At 34.3% G+C, this 20,246-nt stretch overlaps 1 protein-coding gene and 1 pseudogene across 1 annotated transcript; one reads left to right on the plus strand and one right to left on the minus strand.

Annotated features, from left to right (window-relative positions):
• The first annotated feature begins 448 nt into the window (after window positions 1-448).
• Window positions 449-8,264, plus strand: LOC138334913 (uncharacterized). The gene is given in 9 exon segments (XM_069283767.1): window positions 449-1,405; window positions 2,462-2,560; window positions 2,878-3,345; window positions 3,574-3,627; window positions 3,629-3,762; window positions 4,064-4,349; window positions 4,801-4,927; window positions 5,148-5,278; window positions 5,827-8,264. Coding segments are annotated over 7 exon segments (2,361 nt in total). The 5' UTR covers window positions 449-1,405; window positions 2,462-2,560; window positions 2,878-2,883; the 3' UTR covers window positions 6,994-8,264.
• A 528-nt stretch (window positions 8,265-8,792) lies between these two features.
• On the minus strand, window positions 8,793-10,815 carry LOC138335745 (ATP-dependent DNA helicase RecQ-like; annotated as a pseudogene).
• Between the last annotated feature and the right edge of the window lie 9,431 nt (window positions 10,816-20,246).

Consider the following 20,246-nt stretch of genomic DNA (forward strand, 5'->3'; position numbering starts at 1 on the left):
GTACTGAATACTTGTGTAAGATATCGTAAATTTGCCAAATTGGTGTATACCTTAATTTGAATCATCAAAAAGCATCATTTAGTCAAATAAATTTTTAAACATGCATAGACACATCACAGATTTTTATAATTATTAATGTTGTTTTACATTTCATGAAAAATTCAATATAAAAAGCACTTAAATATAGAGTGCCTCATGGGAAATGACATCAAAGAAATAAGATTTACCCCAGTTGTCTTATTCACCAATTCTAATATTTTCTTTTAATCAATACAGTATATAACAACCAGACAGATATTCAAATCTTGAAATAAAACATGGATTTCCATATCAAATACCACTTCAAATTTTGAAATTTAATTAAAATAATTCATAACATTTTGTGGGATAAATCAAAATATTTAACAAATTCATTCACTTACAGTGTCAAAGTTTATTATTTTGCAATCTGATTAAAATCAGCTGTTTGATACTCCGCTTACTACGTGCTCCGCTACAAACATCTGACAGTAGCCCATCGAGGTCACCGTCCGCGCGACCTTTCGAATAACCAATCGGAACAGCGCTGGCAAACCATGGCTGGTATTTCGTAGTTCTCAGCTTCAGAGATAAGATCCGATGAGTTCCGAAAAAACAGGTAAAATGGCTGCGTCCATTAGCACAACACTTACTCCACGAAAAACGTACCCTCTTGGGAATGTGTGCATTTTGTGTGGTTTCTCATACATACAAGTTGAAAAACAAAGCGACGGGACAGATGTAAAACGCACATTCTTAGACAGAAAACTGAAACTTTCCACGGAACGCGTGAAAACAATTGAAGACTTTCTCGATGTGAGTATTCAAAGTGTGATTACAGAGGGTGGCGAATGTGGTGTATGCCAGAAATGTTATCGTTCATTAGAACGATTGGCTAAAACCGAGAAGGAAGTAAAACACAAAAAAAACTGAACTGAAGAATGCAACCAACAGTATTACAAGTAAACTTATGCTAAACATTTTATCACCTAAACGGTCAACTATTTGCAAAAGAATGTTACGCAGTCCTAACGCACCACCTATGAAGAAGGTCGCTCCATTATTACCTGTTGTTTGCATCAGCCCAGTGAAAATACCAGCCTTCAAGGACATAACAAATACGCTGTCGCAAGCACCAATAGCCCACTTGACAAGTATACCTGTACCACCTGTACGAACATGCATTCCAATATTGCCTGCCACTCAACCTATCGCATCATCGCTGGAAGGAACATCTTTTATACCACCTAAACCACCAGCTTCTGTGAAAGTGAAAACTACCAGTGTCCGAGCCAAAAAGTCACTTGTGAAAGCATTCAGTACCATTCCCTGCAATCCAGATGATTTTCAGTGCACTAGTACTCCAGAATTATCTACTCAAGTTGAGGTATAACATTCATATATTTATTTATTTATTACCGAATTAAATGTTAATTTGATATTAAGAGACTGATTATTTAAATAATTAAATTAAATTTAAGCTGAGTGCAAGTCATTAATGATTTGAACTGGAAGAATTTCAAAAGTATCAGGTAAAAGTTGTGCTTTTAATAAATAATCAGTCTTTGCCTTGATAAAAAGATGAAACAACTTGATGCACAAAACTCAAAATAATTTATTTCAATTTTAAGTAAAATGATATTTCATTTTTACAGTATGAACAATTCAATTACATGAAGTATACATACACAAACACCCTCTCTTTGACACTTATATACATATATTTGTAAGTGCCTTTTTGTGTTATATATTATGTATACACACACACCCACACACACTTATAAATGACTTTTGTGTATGTATTATAATAAATGTATATTAAAAAATTATTAAAACAGGTTTGTAATCTCTAGCGCTAGAGCGGAGATTACAGACCTGTTTTAATTTTAGTTTTTTAAATATTTTAATTCCATTACAAAGATATTCTATATTTATTTTTTTTTTAATATATAAATACACACACACACACACATATAAGTGAATTTTTGTGTATGTTATACATATACAATGTATACACACACATATAAAAGTGTCTTGTGTTGTTTCATCTGTAATTACATTTTCAAAGTTATTAATTGTTTAAGTTTTCAAAAGATGTAGATGTAGCTTCCTTGCATGTGGAAGCTTAAGACAGAAAATTTACCTGTTTTATTGTTTTTGTTTAATGAAAATTTTGAATAGGAATCTTGAATTGGTGACACTCAATCACTACATTAATATTATTGTTTCATGACAATGTTACAATATGTTGATTTAATTGATATGTGATTCTCATTACATATATAATTCCTATTCAAACTTTTATTCTGTTGTTTGAGATAAGTTTGATGGATTTTTGATAGCTAGATGCCTTGCCCTTGGTTGGCAATTTTTGTTGTTTAAAGATGTTCATGTGCATGTATTATTAGTTGTTATTGTTAACTTTTTTGTTTGTTTTTTTCAGACTAACATTATGTTAGGTGTACCTACATCATTTTTCAGGAAGAATATCTAGAGCTGCTGCAGGGTAAAATTGAGGACTACCTTCAAATCACATATAAATGTACAGTATATATGTCTATTAAACTATGACTATATAATATTTTAAACTTTTGTATAAATTAATATCTGTGTTTTTAAGTATCACAGAAGTAAATGTTTTGAAGTTTTGAACTTTCAACTTTTCACATTCATTAATGAAAACCTTTATGTGAAATGATAGTGTATAACATTCAGATTTAAACTTAAAATAGAATGAGAAAATGTGGTTATAAATTAATGATCTCTTGCAAAAACAAAACCATCATAAATTACATTATGTATGGTATGCTAACATATCATATTTACTTTATTTTCATTAGATGTTATCAATATTTTCAGATAGTCATGACATATCCTAGTGGGCCAAGGACACAATTAGTAAAGAATGAAATGCATAAACAGCTTTGTAAAGCTATATTTAAATCAGAAAATGTTGAACTGTCAGTGACAAAGTTATTGGCGAAGACCAACCCAGATGAAGTGGTAGATGCCGCATCAAAGATTATAGCAGAAGAATCTAAAGAATTATGTAAAAGAACATCTGGATCTGTTCTACAGTTGAAAGACCATAACAATCTTCTGCACTTGTCATGGGACAAACTGCATGAGGAACTAGAAACTTGTGCACCAAATGTTTTGAAAATTGTCAGGTCTACAGTAAGTGATATCCCAGTTTCACCCAGAGAAAAAAAATTCATGAATGTTCTTCATGCTGTAGCTTCAGGTCTTCATGGTCGCAGCTTAGAGATGTCAGGACTCCATTACTGCATAGCATTTGTGCTTATTCACGGTGGATGCACATTGAGGGTAAGATACTGAATTGATTTATGTAAAACAAGATGGCAGACAGGCAGCCATTTTGAATTATGTCTAAATTACTGCAAAAATAAATCTTTTTGCATATACCAGTACAAAATATGCTATAAGAAGATGTCAGAAATTAGTAACAGCTTCACATGTAATTCATCTCATAAAAATTAAAAGGTAATGACTCAGCAAAATATTAATAAAAAATGCATGATTTTTAATTTTTAGGATATTGACAGACTTGCAAAAATTGGATTGTGTGTTTCATCAAGTTCTGTGCGCAAGAAAACTTGTTTCGTGGAAAGATACATTGGATGAAGAGGTTCTGAAGCTTCGTATTGAATGGGAAAACGGTGGACGGAATAAATATCAGCTTGTAGGTGATAACTGGGATAAAAACATTGTACCATCTTTCAGGTGAGTCTGTGTATTTGAAACAAATATCTGTAAAATTTAATTTTAATTTAGAATGTTAACTTCTGTTAATTGTCAATCTGATTAAAATCAGCGTGTTGGTATAATAAATATGATAAACTTGCAAACCTACTTATGTCAATTACTATAATATATATGTAATGTAGCTATTTCATTTATTTCTGGTCTGCACATTATAAACTGTTTTGTTTAGTTTTGTTTTATTATATTAACATCCTATGAACAGCCAGGGAGATAAAACTTTATAAATAGAGTTTTAATTTATCTTTACTTGTTCTTTCAGAACATCTCAGCAGAAGACCATATCACTACACCTTTTCAATACAATAGTTGTAGTTTATAGGGTCATACCTGCTGAAAGACAATCTGAGGATACAGACACAAAGATTGAGGTTGAAAAGTTCGTTCCTTCAGTAGAAGAACAAAGTTTACTGATGGATGAGCTCATCTTTATTGTTGCGTCCTCTGTGATACAGAATTTATCACAGATGAAAACAATTTATGGGAAGATCTATCCGAAACATCTGGCCCACCAATTCAGTGACCGAGCAGGAGAAAAGACAAAGCAGGTGCTAATTTATCATTTCTGTATATTTGTACATGTATTAACCATAAAGCGTGTTTCACTATTTTCAAACAAAATTAAAACTTTGCCATCCATATCTTGCAGAACACAAAAGCCAGTGTTCTTTGGTAGAGATTTGATATTTCATTTAAAATATTCATCTTTACATAGGAGATTAAAACCAAGAAATTTGATTTATGCGTTTTTTTATCCATCTCGGACAGTGGTGTTCGACAAACGCCGATGTATTTCAGGAATTATTTGTTTTAATTATATTGAAATGTACCACAAATTTATTCGAAACATGGTGGTGATATAGGTTTTCTGTCCATACAAAGTAATGTATCAGTTAGTATATATTCAACAAAATATGTATTGGCTTAAAAATTCATCTTAATTGTATTGGTTTCACATTTTATTCATATAATGAATGTAATTTCTTGTGTTATTTTCAGTACTCTCTCGGGCTATCAGACTGCAATGAAAACAAAACTGCGGAAGTTATCAAGCTGTTGAAGGAATTTCAAACCAAATATGTTCCGTTTAAGAATGAAGATATATTGGAACCAGTTTTCTTTGGAGGTAAGCTAAACAATTTTTTTTACATATCAACATTGAGTATATCTTACGTAACTAAGAAATCAGATAGTATCAATGTAAACCAGGTTATAGTGTTAAATGCAAGGATTTTCATGAAAGAGGGGCTACATTATCCATTGATAAGCCTGATTACATTCAATGAGATCATGTATGCTGCAAAGGTATGAGAGATGTTTTCATGTAGATGTATTCTTTTTTTCAGGTGACCGATTAACTGATGAAAGAATACAAGCAGGCCAACAAGCTATGCTAAATAGTGATACCCGGACTGGTCGACTGGAAGGCTTCATATCTAAAATAGAGGATTTCCATAGACTGATGAACTTTTTGGAGGTACATATATACAATCTGATTAAAATCTACACTGAAATAGAAAATGTATTTTTAACATAAATTGTCTTATTTAAAGCTTATATGTGGTGATATGATGGCAACATGTGTTACATTTCATGTTATCAGGTATCAAATTTTGTTTTATACCAGTTGAAATAAATGTCTTGTACATACAGAATGTTTGAAACTAAGTTTTTGCCCTACCATCATCAGATCAAGATGTCGGGCTAGTCAATTCACCTGTCATCTGTGGTCTGTCGTCCGTTCTTAAAAAAATCTTGTTTCTGCTATTTCTCAGAGAGAACTCAAATTTTCATAGGATCCTTTTGGTCTATAGTGTTGCATATTGCACTTTAAGACTGATCACAAAAACAAAATGGCCGACAGACGGCCATCTTGGATTTCAACAATTTAAGGCTTTTATGTAGACTTAACATACTTTTCCCTATTTATTAAATGTTTCGGAAACCTCCAACAGGACATGGTAAGTTCAAATCCTATGTTTGTCAAATTAATGCACTACTTAATGCACTACTTTCCCTTTTTAGGCTATTGCAAGACTGACTTACAGCATCACTGGGAGTGATCAAGGCACAATGTACTATTTTCGCAATAGATTGAATGCCAGAAATGTGAAAAGTGATGTCAGAAATCATTACAGAGCGTACAAACTTTTATACTACACAGTGCTTGATGCTTTGTGTTGTGTTATGTTCCTGAATGAATTTGGTAGTTCCAATTTCGAAGAACCTATTCCACTTCCAGAGGACTTCAATAACTCAACACCTGAATTTAAAATAGGCTGGCTGAACGGAATTTGCAGAAGCTTGTTGAAGAAACATTTTTTCAATAATGGTGAGGATTTGATGGAAAAACTTCGAGAAGTGCTCAGTGATCCTGACCATCCAGAAAACTATTGGATATCAAACATGGAGGATGGGAGAGTGAAATGTCATTTCTGTGAAAAGACATATGCTTATGTGGGATCATTAAAGGTGCACGAAGAAGTCAAACACAACGCAAAGGTTCCACCAGTGAAAAAGCCAAAACTAAACAAGGACAATGATGAAATTGAAAGTTACTGTAATCTGTTGTTTAAACTGACTTTGTTGCACAAAAATTTGGACTCGGCTGTGGACATGGCAGATGGATATCGTTCCGTTCGCTCCGCGAAATATGAACTTCCCATTTACAATCTTACAAACAAAACCAAATATGGTATTGGATCTGTCCATCTCATTGCCTTAACAGAAGGCATTTTACCTGATGACCAAAGAATTCGGCTTATAGCAAACCGATGCATAAATTTACAGGGAGGAGCCAACAACAATATGGCGTTAGATGAATATGTTGAACTTTTGAACCGTGATAGTAAAGTCACTTGTTCTGGATTCCAGACAAAAGACAGCATTTTAGCTCGGTCAAAGGAATTTCCAATACTAATGAACTTTGTGAAGCACTACGATTCGGTATGTGATGTTTCACAACGTAAAGGCTTCCATCACTTGCCATCTTATTGTGAGGATGTGAAGAAGTGTTTCATGGATCTTATAGATCTTGATGCATTGAAACACATCAGTGGTAGAAAGATGAAGTGCAGAGTGTTTTCTTCTGACAAGAACATTTTTGACAAATGTTTTCAAGGACTTGGAACCTTCATTTACAGGCACAAACCCCTCCATGCATATCATAGATTAAGGAATAACAGGGTTTAATGAAGCAGACGAAAGACTTCGGTTTCCTGTTCAACTACATCTATGTGCTGTGTCTTAGTGATGAGGATTTGGTTTAGTATTGTTGTAGATCTTATCAACATCTAAGGTCATTTTAAGAATGGTTCTCAGTCACATTTTACGTTTTTAAATGGCTAGTGCTGAGTAGTGTATGTACTCCCTTTTTGAGCAATGGGCTTTAGATGTAGGTGAAAGTGCTTTGTCAGATTAAGGAGCTTCGAGGACTTTTATTTCATAAAGTCAGATAAAAAAGAATCAGTTTTACGTGTCAGTCCTGTTACCATGGATATCTCATAAGAATATATGAAACTGAACTATTCAATTAACCAATATCATTTTCAGAGTTGGTTTCATTTTCAAGAAATATAACTTAATTTGATATCGTATATAAAGGTTATTTGTCAATGAGGGAAAGCATTATGATTCAGTCATTCCTGTTACCATGGATAATGTAACAGGAATGGCATAATGTGGTTATAACAGGAATGATCATTGATATGTAAAAGTTCCATACTTTTCTTGATTATGAAATGATCTTGTTGGACATTGATTCTACTATTTTGACTTTTCAAGTCTTTGCAACTTTGAAATACATGCTGAAGTGTAAGTAGTTGTTCAGGTCAAGTTTTCATTTATGGTAACAGGAATGAAAAGAAGTTTGTAACAAGAATGATTCTTTCTATTAAATGAATCTTCATTGCTCTAGTTTGATGTCATCTAATTATACTATGATATTGAAATAAGTAATAATCAGAGGCAAATTAAAGCAACAGAAATACTTTATCTGTATACGTATGACTTTGAAAATGTTTAGAATTAAAACCAGGTAACACGAATGACATTTGGTAACAGAAATGACAAAGTAGCAACAAAAATTATTCAAACCGATATGAATTGATGCAAGTTGTAAATTATGATTGCACATTTTTTTAAGAAATTTCCTCTTCATTTAAATCCTGTAAAGAGAAATGTCAGAATGTTTAGATTGTTTTCATACAAATTGAAATTGTACCAGGAATGACATACATGTATGTAGCTTTGTCATTGATTCTTGTTACAGTACTTGCTTTATTTGTAACTTCACCAAGTTAATATTTAACAAATGATAAGTTTCAGTTTGCTAAAATATTCTGATATTTCTTGTACTTCAATAAAGTCTCAGAATCGTTAATCTTGCCTTTGTGTGTATCTAAATGAAATGTGGTTAAAGCTATGTGTAGTAGTTACCGGTACTAGTATAATGAGGGGCCACGGTGGCCGAGTGGTAAAGATTTCCCAACATATTACCACAAGCCCTCCATCTCTGGGATGCAGGTTAGAATCCCATGTGTGGCAGTTGGCAGGTACTTATCGCTGATCGGTGGTTTTTCTCAGGGTACTCCGGCTTTCCTCCACCAACTAACCTGGCATGTCCTAACATGACCCTGAGCTGGCAGTTAATTATATAATAGGACGTTAAACTAATAAAACAAAACCATACTAGTATAATGAAGTTTTGTAATACTGACAACCTTGCTGTACATACGACACAATAGCTTGTTATACCCTCCATTTAAAAGACTCCTGATGATGTTAATAGTGTTCATAGTAAATACCATCCTCGATACTCCAGGGGTTACTATTAATTGTGTTATAACAATCCCTGGTTTGAATGCGAGATAGTCCAGTGGTGGATACAAAGACAACAATAGAAACTCCTGGAGTATCGGGGATGAGAGGATATTTGTTGTGCCTGTATGAAATAATTTGAAAACGATTTTCAGTAAAACAGCTACTTTAGTATGAACGGTTTTATTAAATGGAATACGAATACTTCAACAACTTTCAAATAATTCATCCTCAAAGTCTGACACATGCACATCTGGAACTGCTTCATTCTCGGACATTTCCGATTCGTCACTTCCATCAGAGACAAAATGAAAAAGTGTTTCAATGTGTGTTCTTGCACATGTTTCACATGAACAAATACTGTTGCATAAATCACAACAAGAATGGTCCCTTTCTTTTTTGGCTAGGTCTGAAAGCTCTGCAGTGGACAGGAATGGTGTCAACATAGTAGCACGTCTGCAGTCAAAATCAGCACTTTTCGTGTAAACAGCTTTGACATCACTGTCTACTCCACGTAAATGGTATGAGTTATGGAGAAGCATGGCGGTAGCATTTTTTCCATCTCGTCCCACTCGGCCTATCTCTTGCACGAGGTCAACTATGGACTTTGGACAACCATATAATACAACATTATGTCAATGCCCATACCTAGGGCATTAGTTGCTACAACTATTTTCAAGTCACTGTTTGGGTTTTTCAGGGAATCCATGATTCTTGACTTGCTAACATCCTCTGTTTCTGAGTGAAACATGTCAATACACTTGCAGTCTGGTATTTCCTGTAGTATATAAGTGTATATATTGGCTGCATCTTTTATTGACATGCAATAAATCAAAGTTTTTGGGAAAAGTCCATCTTGTAGTCCATTAACAACCCATGACATTGCCATTTCAGTATTGTTGGCAACTTTATTCACCACTATTTTTATGTTTTCCCTGTTTGGTGAAATTCTAATGTCAACAAGATTGTCTGAATTCAAATTTAGAATTTTTTTCACTCGGTTTGAAATTTTCTGGGTACATGTCGCACTTAAAGCTAAAACTGATGCTCGTGGATGCAGTGATCTAAGTTCACCTATACATGAAAACCATTTTCTGAATGCTTTTTTAGAGTCTCCTTCATCTTCTCCCCTGAAATTTAAAAACATTATTGTTAGTAATTTGTGACATATGTTCTAATATTACCTTTCTTTGTTAATAGTATTTATTTAGTATCTAGAATGGGTAATAACACTAATCAGATTAGGGTCACTTGTCAATTAGTTATTGCTTGATGGTTCGTTATAGACTTTTAACAGTGGTTGAACATTGACAAGGTTTTATGTCTGTGTTTTAATATCAGTGTTGGACTAGACTACACTGTCTTATAGTATTATATTTACAGAGTTATTATGTACTAACCAAGTCGCAATTGTGTGAAATTCATCAACGACAATAGTCGAAACTTCAAACTGCTGCAGTGCAACTCTCCATTTCTGATCACCAACTAATGTCTCTGGTGAAGCAAATAAAAAATCAAAAGATCCACTTTCAATGTCTTCGTCAGTTTGAGAACAACCTCCTGTAAATTGAAAACAAACTAAATGGAAACACACGTTGTGCTGTTTTGTTTATCGTAACGATCGGCCGTTAAATTATTAATGAAACATTCACGTTCCAACGTAAACAATTTTGTCATGATGTTTCAAACATCGATGATCGATAAATTTCATGTATATTGTAAATATTTAACAAATGATTTACCTTTATATATTGCTTTGATGCCAGGGATTTTGCTCAAACGATCACATTGATCCTGCATTAGAGCTGTCAATGGCGAACTAACAACAACTTTCATTCCATCGTCAACCCCCATCTCTCTTTTCGTGGGTATCAACATTTGGTACGGAAGGGACTTCCCAAATCCCGTGGGAAGAACGGCCATACAATCTTTCTTGGCTAATAAGGCATCTAATATTTGCCTTTGTTCGGGTTTTATCGTGTCAATTTGAAAATGTGTGGCCAACACGCTTTCGATCGCTTCGTCTGCACTCATATTCGCCATTTTGACAGAAGACCCGAACCGCGCTTTGAAAGACGAATTCTGATTGGTCGATGTTTTAATGATATTCTTAGTTTCGAAGGTCGCGCGGACGGTGACCTCGATGGGCTACTGTCAGATGTTTGTAGCGGAGCACGTAGTAAGCGGAGTATCAAACAGCTGATTTTAATCAGATTGATTATTTTGTGACATATTTTGTATTTTTGGGACAAAATATATATTTGTCAGTCAGATCCCAAAAATGTCTCGGAGATAAACATAAAACTAGTAGATCCCGTTTAATGAATTTCGCAGTATTTGCTCTGAAAATTTGAGTGACTTGTCGCCAATATGTAAAAATTAATTCATATACTTATAATCTTTAAAGATATCATATCAAAAAATAAAATACTAATATGTTTCTGTTAAATATTTGCGTTCACACATGTGATATCGGTCAAATATTTACGTTCGCACATGTAATATCTGTCAAATATATGTTCGCACATGTAACATCTGTCAAATATTTACGTTCGCACACAAACCCTATTAGATTGACATTTCAGCTGTCAGTAAAGCATTCATTGACGTAGTTTATACCAACTGTACACGTATTTCTTTAACTGGCAGCATATATTCATCCGGTTTGGTGTTTAAACACGCTTTGTGTGCGACGTCCGATGATGCGAACATCAAAAAGTTTGACAGAAAATTCTGAAACGTAAAAACTTACCAGCCAGCGGCTCCCGCCCGCTTGTGACACCCGCCATTCTGCCGAAAATGACAGCGCGCTCTTGCGACGAGACTTCGGTATACACGAAGGGAGGTAACCTTGAGTAAATGTCGATAACAAAATTTGCGAACGTCAGATAAATCGTTATGACTGGCTGACAGAACTGACCTTTGCTCGTCTTTGGATGCTTTAAGTTTCAATATTATTAATTCAAATTTGGATTTTGTAAATTGTCAACAGCGTTTGATACACAATGCCTTCGAAAATGCATTATAATTCCTGTCTTATACCGAACTCCCTCTGTAGTGGCGAGATATGCGAAGGTCAGGATTGTTGACAGAAATTTTAATGAAAATTCATCACCCAAAAAAAGTGGATTTATTTTTTGCATAGCGATTTGCTCGTGAATTAAGCAATAATGTGTTAATCAATAGATAACTTTTAATTCCGAAATTGACACAAAGTAGATTTGGGCAGAAGAAATAGTATCACAATAAGCCTGGGAAATATTGATTGTTCATTGAGGGGTGTTCAGTTCCGTCAAAAAATTGATGATGTTTTTATTTGTAAAACTTTGTTTTAATAAAGGCATTGTATCGAAATAATAGTTTTTCTTGAGAGATAAAATATTATTTGCATAAAACAGCAATAGACATATTTATTTTTACCAACAGTTAGAAATATGACATGTAACGCAAATTGATGGCATGTGGTACATTTCTATATGGAATATGTCATAGAGGTACTGTTGCCCTTTTTATAGTGCTATATCACTAAAGCATGCCGCCGAAGACACCAAGCAACACACCCCACACGGTCACATTATACTGACAACGGGCGAACTAGTCGTCCCACTCCCTGTTTGCTGAGCGCTAAGCAGGGGCAGAAACTACCACTTTTATAGACTTTGGTGTGTCTCGGCCATGGAACAGTACTTTTTAGGGACAGATAAATGAACATAAGCAACACCAATAAAATTTGATTTTTTTATGATGACTTTATTGTTTTGGACGTTACTCTTGCATAATTGACATGTATTTTAACTACTGTCTGCATAATATTTCATCATGGTTGTATCATAACAATAAGGTCCTTTTAAATGTTTTTAACAATCAATATATGTAAATCAATAATATTATCATTGACATAAGTTTTGATTACAAACACCACAGGTTGTGGACGTTACCAGATTCTGCTCTCTGTACATCTCAAATATAATGCACCAAAGTATAATTTAATGAAGTGAGTGAAATAAAAGCCTACCAATACAGTTTTGCTTTCAAACAAATCAATGTTTCGAAATATTGAGTATATTTCTTGACATTTGTTAGATACAGAAGATCTGGATGTTACTCTTTGACAACTTGACAAATTTGACAATTAATAACATCCACAACTAGACATTACATACCTGACATGATAAATATATACTTATATAATATTAAATTGAAAATTCATTGATATCATAAAAATGTCAAATTGTCTGTGAAAAGTTCAGTAATTTAATGTAAGGCTGTCATGATTACCCGGGTAGCCAATGTATGGTAAGGTTTCATGGCGTAACTGGTTTCAAATTTTACAATAACAAAAAGCGAAAATTATAGACCATAAGTCTTAATTGTCATTAACAAATGAACTTGAATGCAGGAATGACACTTTAAGGCAGATGGCAGATCTGAAAAATATAACAAAAAACAAATGAGTTGAGAGTGTGATAACATACCGGTATGAATACCAGCTATGTGAGAAAGTATAATTAAAGTATAGTAAATTATGTATCATGATTATTGATTAGTTTGAAATTTGTTTTCCATATTATCAACTGCCAATGCTGTTTTCTACTAACCGGCAAATGAATACAATATCCGAGATCCCATCAAATGGATATTTGGCGAGTCCAATACTCCAATGACGTCTGAGGGCAAGACCGTATTACAAACATCACTCTCTACCCAATAGCTCTTGGCCTTTTTTTTGTAGAATAATACAAACGGCCATTCCTTAACCTGGAAAGAAAAGCCTCAAATTAATATACATAATTCAATTCAGGTGGCTTATATTCAATTTCTCATGTTACCAGACTCATTAAATTAAATAAAAAATTTTTTTTTAAAAATTATTACAATCAAAAGTCTTTCTAACTATAAATATAATAAGAACTAGAGTGTAATAAAGCAAATACTTTAACACAAGTAGTTTCAGTAATGTTCAGTGTCATTGTATGATAAAACATTAAGCCAGCCATGTTTAATTTTTTTTCTTCTTAACTTTGTTTATCAAAATTTTCTAAACTTTGTTGATCAAAATAGACTTATAAATATCAAATACAGTAGCTTAATACAAAAGACTTTTAACTGTAAAAACAAACAGAAACAAGACAAATATGAATGAGGATTACAGAACAGTTCCATTTGTGTTTTCCCCTTCAAGACAATAACAAAAAATATTAAAAAATATAATCAATCACAACAAAACAAACCTGAACAGGTCACTTACAACCGCAGGATATACAACACATCCATGTATTATGGAAACGTATGTCCCAGTGGAAAATCTGATGATAACAATGATAATCAAATAAACCAAGCAAGGAGTGATACAATACTTAATCTAAATAAAAAATGGAACAAAACTTTGGGAGTTCCCAAAGGTTATCATGACATTAAAATGATTGATAATATATATTATTATTATTATGATTGTAATAAGTTGCTAGCAAAACTTACAAAGGTCTGGTAACTGTAGTTGGATCCTCATCAACAGCTGCTGATTGAAATGCAGCGGTAGAGTCTGTTGCTGTGACAACATTAGGGGAGTCTGTTGCTGGAACAACACTGGGGGAGTCTGTTGCTGGAACAACACTGAGGGAATCTGTTGCTGGAACAACACTGGGGGAATCTGTTGCTGGGACAACACTGAGGGAATTTGTTGCTGGAACAACACTGAGGGAATCTGTTGCTGGTACAACACTGAGGGAATCTGTTGCTGGAACAACACTGAGGGAATCTGTTGCTGGGACAACACTGGGGGATTCTGTTGCTGAAACAACACAGGGGGAGTCTATTGCTGGGACAACAATGGGGGATTCTGTTGTTGGAACAAAACAGGGGGAGTCTATTGCTGGGACATCACTGGGGGAGTCTAGTGCTGGGACATCACAAGAGGAGTATGTTGCTGGGACAACACTGGGGACTGTGCTGGATCTGAAAGTTAAATTATTTCATATTTTAATCATGCATGGGTATATGTTGTAACAAAAGAGTACTATTGTACACCAATTGTAGGTCACTGTTATCTATAATTTACATTTATTGTGTATATATGTCCTACATCTTTGACTTTTCCAGGATATTTATAAGATTCATTAAAAAAACTCTGAGAAAAAGCATTTCACAAACATTAGCTACAGTAATAGATCAGCATTCATGACTCTTCATTTATACATTTATAAATTGTACATTATACTTTCAGAGAATTATATGAATAAAGACTTACAATTGGTATTACTGGAGAGTGTTCCGTGTCCAAGTTGATCCCTTCCAAGAAGTCAGGGTCACATTCCTCTGTCATCTGCAGATAAATTGTAATAATAATTCAATTATATATGTTCATTGATTACAATTATCAAATATGTGTAAGAAGGAATAATTTAATGCAACATGTTATTCCAATATAAATTTTGCCTCCATTTCATATTACCATCATTTAATTTTCAAATAATCTTCTGCTAAATTTCAATTTTAATTTGGGTTTTAATAGAACTTGTATCATATTAAATTTCAACAAATGGTAAATTTTAGTCTCTTTTGTTCTTGTTAAATTGGCTGTGAATGTTAAAACATACATGAATTTATCATTTTAAAGGAATATACCTTATCAATAGAGAGCAGTATCTCACTCAATCCAGATATCTCAAGTGGATTGGTAAAGTCTTTCTCATCAATGTCCACTAGGTTTGAGTCATCCATCACCATGTCGGAGTCAATTTCACTGTCAGAGGTATCCATGACAATGTCGGAACTGTCAGTGTCAGAACTACTCGACTCACTTGCAATTGGTTTTCTGTTACCTCTTCGTGTTCTTGGCCCTCCATTTCTTTGCCTGCAGCCTCGCTCTGTTCGTATACCCTTTCCTCTACCACGCCCACGTCCACAACCTCTTTCTATCTGTCCCCCCCCCCCTTGTTCTCAGCCTTCCTCTATTTCCAGGTCCGCAACCTTGCTCCGCTTGTCTACCCCTTCCTCTTCGACCACAACCTCTTTCTGCTTGTCCACCTCGTGTTCTTGCTCCCCTATTTCTTTGTCTACCACCTCTCACACCCCTACCTCTTCGACACTCTGCAGCCTCTCCTGGTCTCAACAATTTTATGGATTTCCACTCATCACAATATGCAGCATTTTTGCATTCACCTTCAGCTGTTCCTATACAACTTTCACAAAAACAGCTCTGATTTCTGGTCTCGATCATCATTGGTGCCACTGTTCTAACAGAGTGCAAACTCCTTGTGCCGGGTAATGTTTTTGTCGCCCTGTTTGGGCGGTCCCTGCAAATTTCTCCTGCTGGCACAAAGAAACTAACTCTCTTTGAGTGCTCATGCACGTCTGAACCATTTCTTTCCAAGTGTTTTTTGGCGAAGTCATACAAATCTTGAGCATTGTTTATCAGGCACTGTTCTCCATTTACAGCTTTTCTGGCAGCTCTTTTCAGCACAGCACCTGCTCCATCACAAGGTCCCTTCCCATGGCGGGAGCCATAGAAATGTCTCTCAACAATATGGCCATGGTCAAGAGCAGCAAAGGAGATGTCGCAAAATGGGCCTTTCGACTTGTATTGACTGCCACATCCATCTGAGAACTGAAATTGCTTGCTGAACTCTAAACCTCTGGTGTTCTTTAAATGATCGTTTGTGATGGTTAGAAAATGACTGACAGCATGGTAATCATGAACCAGGTCTTCAGATATAAAGTATATTGTTTCTTGTACAACTTCATTACATGTATCTTCAGGACAGTTGTAGTATGCAACAACTGGGTGGATGGTAGCCTGATTATGATTCCAGTGAGCACTCTGTATCTCCATTTGAGAGACACATGCATAATTTTCGGCGAAATCTAAGTTCACTACCAAAGAGTTCTCAGGTATTTGCTTGATAAGTGTGCTGAATTGTCTTTGTTGCCACATGGCATTGAATAGATGCTTTGACAGGTCATGTAACTCTCCCATCAGCTCTATCACGACAGCGTTGATTGACGTTTTATTTCTGTTCATAACATAGCGATTTAATGTTTTCCCAGTTTTTGAATGAATGAACTCTTCTCTCTCCCACATCATGTATTCAACTTGAAGTGCACCATGTTCTTTAAGAAGGTTCTCCAAATATTGGAGCATTAGATCTGTAGAGCAATCTGAACAGTTTCTTTCAATACATTACCGTTTTCGGTAGTTCTGCGAGTTTGGGACACTGCAGAGGGTTTTGTTGATAGCGTCGTACTTATTCTCAATCTTGCAGCCATGTACCTTATATTTGAAGGTACGTGTATTGAGTGCACGTATTTTCATATCTACATTAGTACAACGTTCACACAAGCAGCTTAGCCAGGGTTTCTGAGTTTTAACATTCCTAGGCCTATTTTTAGCAAATGTAGAAAAACCTATTTTCAACTCTGGGTTTTCTTCTTGAAAGGTTTTGAATACCTCTTTCATAGGTCTATCCAGGGCTTTTCTTTCCATAAGATCTCCTTTCACAGACTTTCTGTCCAGAATTGATGTTGATGTGTCTGGTCTGTTGAATTGTTCCCTGATGTTTTCTTTAACCAATGTGGATATTGCATCTTTCCTCTTTTCTCGGGTGTCATCTGCTTTCAATCTTATGATACTAGAGTCTGATACATTGAGAAACTTACTTAAAGGCTTGACAAGTCTGTACTTCTTAAGCTTAAGCACTTTTGAGCTTACTAGAATTTGACGCTTTAGATGTTTATCCATTTTCATGTTGGATCTCAATGTTTCCATCAGTTTTTCTGTTGCCTTATTTTTGGATGGTTGAATGATACATCTTGCTGTCAAAGCTTGTTTCTTTGTAGGTGACAGTGAAGCTTTCCTAATCAGGTATTGTAAGGTTGATACACACCTCTCTGAATTTCTGGGCAGCTTTAATCTTGATGCAGCTTTCCTTATTGCAGAATTACTTGGAACACTTTCTACTCTTTGAGGTTCAGAAATAACTGTTGCTGTTGCTGATTTCTTTTTCAAGAGGTATTTTCGGTCCTTTTCTTTCTTCCGTCTTATCTTCTGGGATGTTCGTTTTGCTCTTGATTCTTTCTGTTTAATCCTCCAGTATGTTCTCTGTTCCTCTCTTTCTTTCCTGGTCAAAATAGATCTTTTTTTGCACACTTTCTCTGGGACTGCAAAGATAAAAAAAAGTATAATTGAGACAACTGCATTATAACAAATGAGTATAAAGCTTCATAGATATTTTTAAATTGGTAAACAGTACTGTATATTAATTGGACAAATTTGTTTATCCAGATAGACAGACCTGTAGAAACCTTGGTCTTATTTCTGTGCACCCCTCCCCCAACATTGTTGCAGGTGTAACTATATGATTAATCTTAAGTTTTAAAGGGACATGGAACCTAAATAAACAATGTAAACTTGAGTAAAATACATTTTTATGACGTTTTAGACACCTCACTAAATAATTAGTTAATGTGCAAATATGTCAAATAAAATAAATATAATGGAAATTCAATCTTTATTTATTTTGAACCGGCCCGGTCAAGTTTTGTTGACTGAGTGTGATAAAAATAGTAGCTTTGAACTTTAGTGACCTCCCGCAATGCCCTGAACAAATTAAAGAGAATTCCGATAGAAAAGGGAGTACGACAAGGGTCAGTTACAATGTACATGCACGATTGGGAAAGTAGCTATAGGTATTAAAATATAAATGGATTGCTGCAATGCAAGAGACGGGAGCAACATCCCACTTTACACTTGTGTGATGTACAAGTGTAATTAAGTCAAGAACCTCTCTTCACGGTTCCCCGATGAATAAAAACTTTCGTTTTACTTTTGATTTATATCATTCTTATGCTAAACATGAATTATTTTATAACGAATATTAACAAATATGACTTATACATCATATGTCAACGATCGTAAATTAGAAAAGCTTCAAAGAATGCAGAAAACGAATATGTTCCATGGAGTCTCAGCAACTTTGTCGTTCATTATAGTCTCGCTTTCGACCAGCTTTGGTTTTATGTTCCAAATAAAGAATATGACGGTCTATTTTTAACATGTTTGGGGTTGGTATTACCCCATTTTCCTGTCGTTTTAGTTGACCAATCAATGCAATAAAATCTTCAATAAAAATCTGAAAATCATATCTAAGCATACAGAACAGCTTAATTTGTGTTCCATGTCCCTTTAATATTTCAGTATGAATGTATATACCTTCTTTCTTTAACAACTTCCTCTCTCTGAATTTTCTCTGACGCTCCCTGTTCCCTTCTCTGATCTTTTGTCTCTGCTCCTCAGTCAATGTTAATCTTTCTTTTCTTTTCCGCTCCCTTTCCCACATTTTGAACTCTTGATGTTTGTCTATGTTCTTTGCCAAGTTGTCTCTCCATCTTTTTAAAAATAAGCAGTTTCTAAAAATGTTTTCTGAAAATTGCAACCTAAGTTATTATGGCTTGATTTATGATTATAAATTAGTGTTCAAGTGAAAATTGTTTGACTGCTTGACTATAATTTACATAAATGTTAGTGGTGTCTGTTTTTTATCTGACATTAATCTATCCATAAATACAGTCGAAAACTTAAAATTACCTTTGTGATTTTTCAGCTGATGTAAGGCATGGGGTTGGCTTGGATTTTGCTGTTGGGCGACATGTCCTTAGCCTTGGGAAGGACCAAAGCTTGTCCTAAAATAAACAATACAAACATGAAACCATGTACTATATTTCTGCTTTCATCAAAATCTGTCTCTTGAAATAGTGTATTAAATATAATAATGTGACGTTGTTGATTCATGATCATGATACAGTAAATTATGATTAATTAACAAAAAACTATTTTTAATTGATGTATTATACGTGGCAGTTCTAAAGTTGTCGAAATCAAAGGAATTTGAAGCACACATGTACATTTACATGATTACATTTTTTTGCACATACCGTAACAGTATCCTTTAAATCATGAACTGTATGCATACTAGCTACATGTGTACATGATGAACAAAAACAAATATTGATAGATAGTAGATACTAATTTCCAAACTATATAAAATCTTACTCTTTCCATCATTGAATTTTAAATGAAACATACTCGGATAAAAAATTAAACAACACTTCTCGAGGACTTTGATGTTATTTAATTCATTTTGCTTACAGTGTATGATTTTAACTAAACCATTAAATAAAAACAGTAATTTCTAAATCTTTTATAGTCAAAGATAACGTCCAAATGAAAACATCAAGTTTCAAAGAAATATTTCCAACATTGAAAAAAATGACACAAATGTAAATTTAAGCTTAAGATTTAAAAAATTAAAGCCTGATATTCTGTTTTACAAAAAAGAAGCCACAACTGCGTATTCAGTATAGAAGTTCCACATTTCACACTGGACGTTACACAATTTAGTTGACACGATGTCAAATGTAATGTCCAAATCATAATGTTATCAGTTTGCGACTTGGTTTATTTTGTTAACAACTACGTTTGTTAATATTTAATTTCTGTCAGTATTTATGTTGAATAAATAAACCTAATCATTAAAAATGTGATGTCTTCATCAATAGATGCCACTTGAAAATTTGGACGTGACAAGCTTTGGTCTTTGACCTGGTCAATAATAACATCCAAGACCAACTCT

The sequence above is a fragment of the Argopecten irradians genome, chromosome 11 (genome assembly GCF_041381155.1).
Source record: "Argopecten irradians isolate NY chromosome 11, Ai_NY, whole genome shotgun sequence".
Classification (NCBI taxonomy): Eukaryota; Metazoa; Mollusca; class Bivalvia; order Pectinida; family Pectinidae; genus Argopecten; species Argopecten irradians.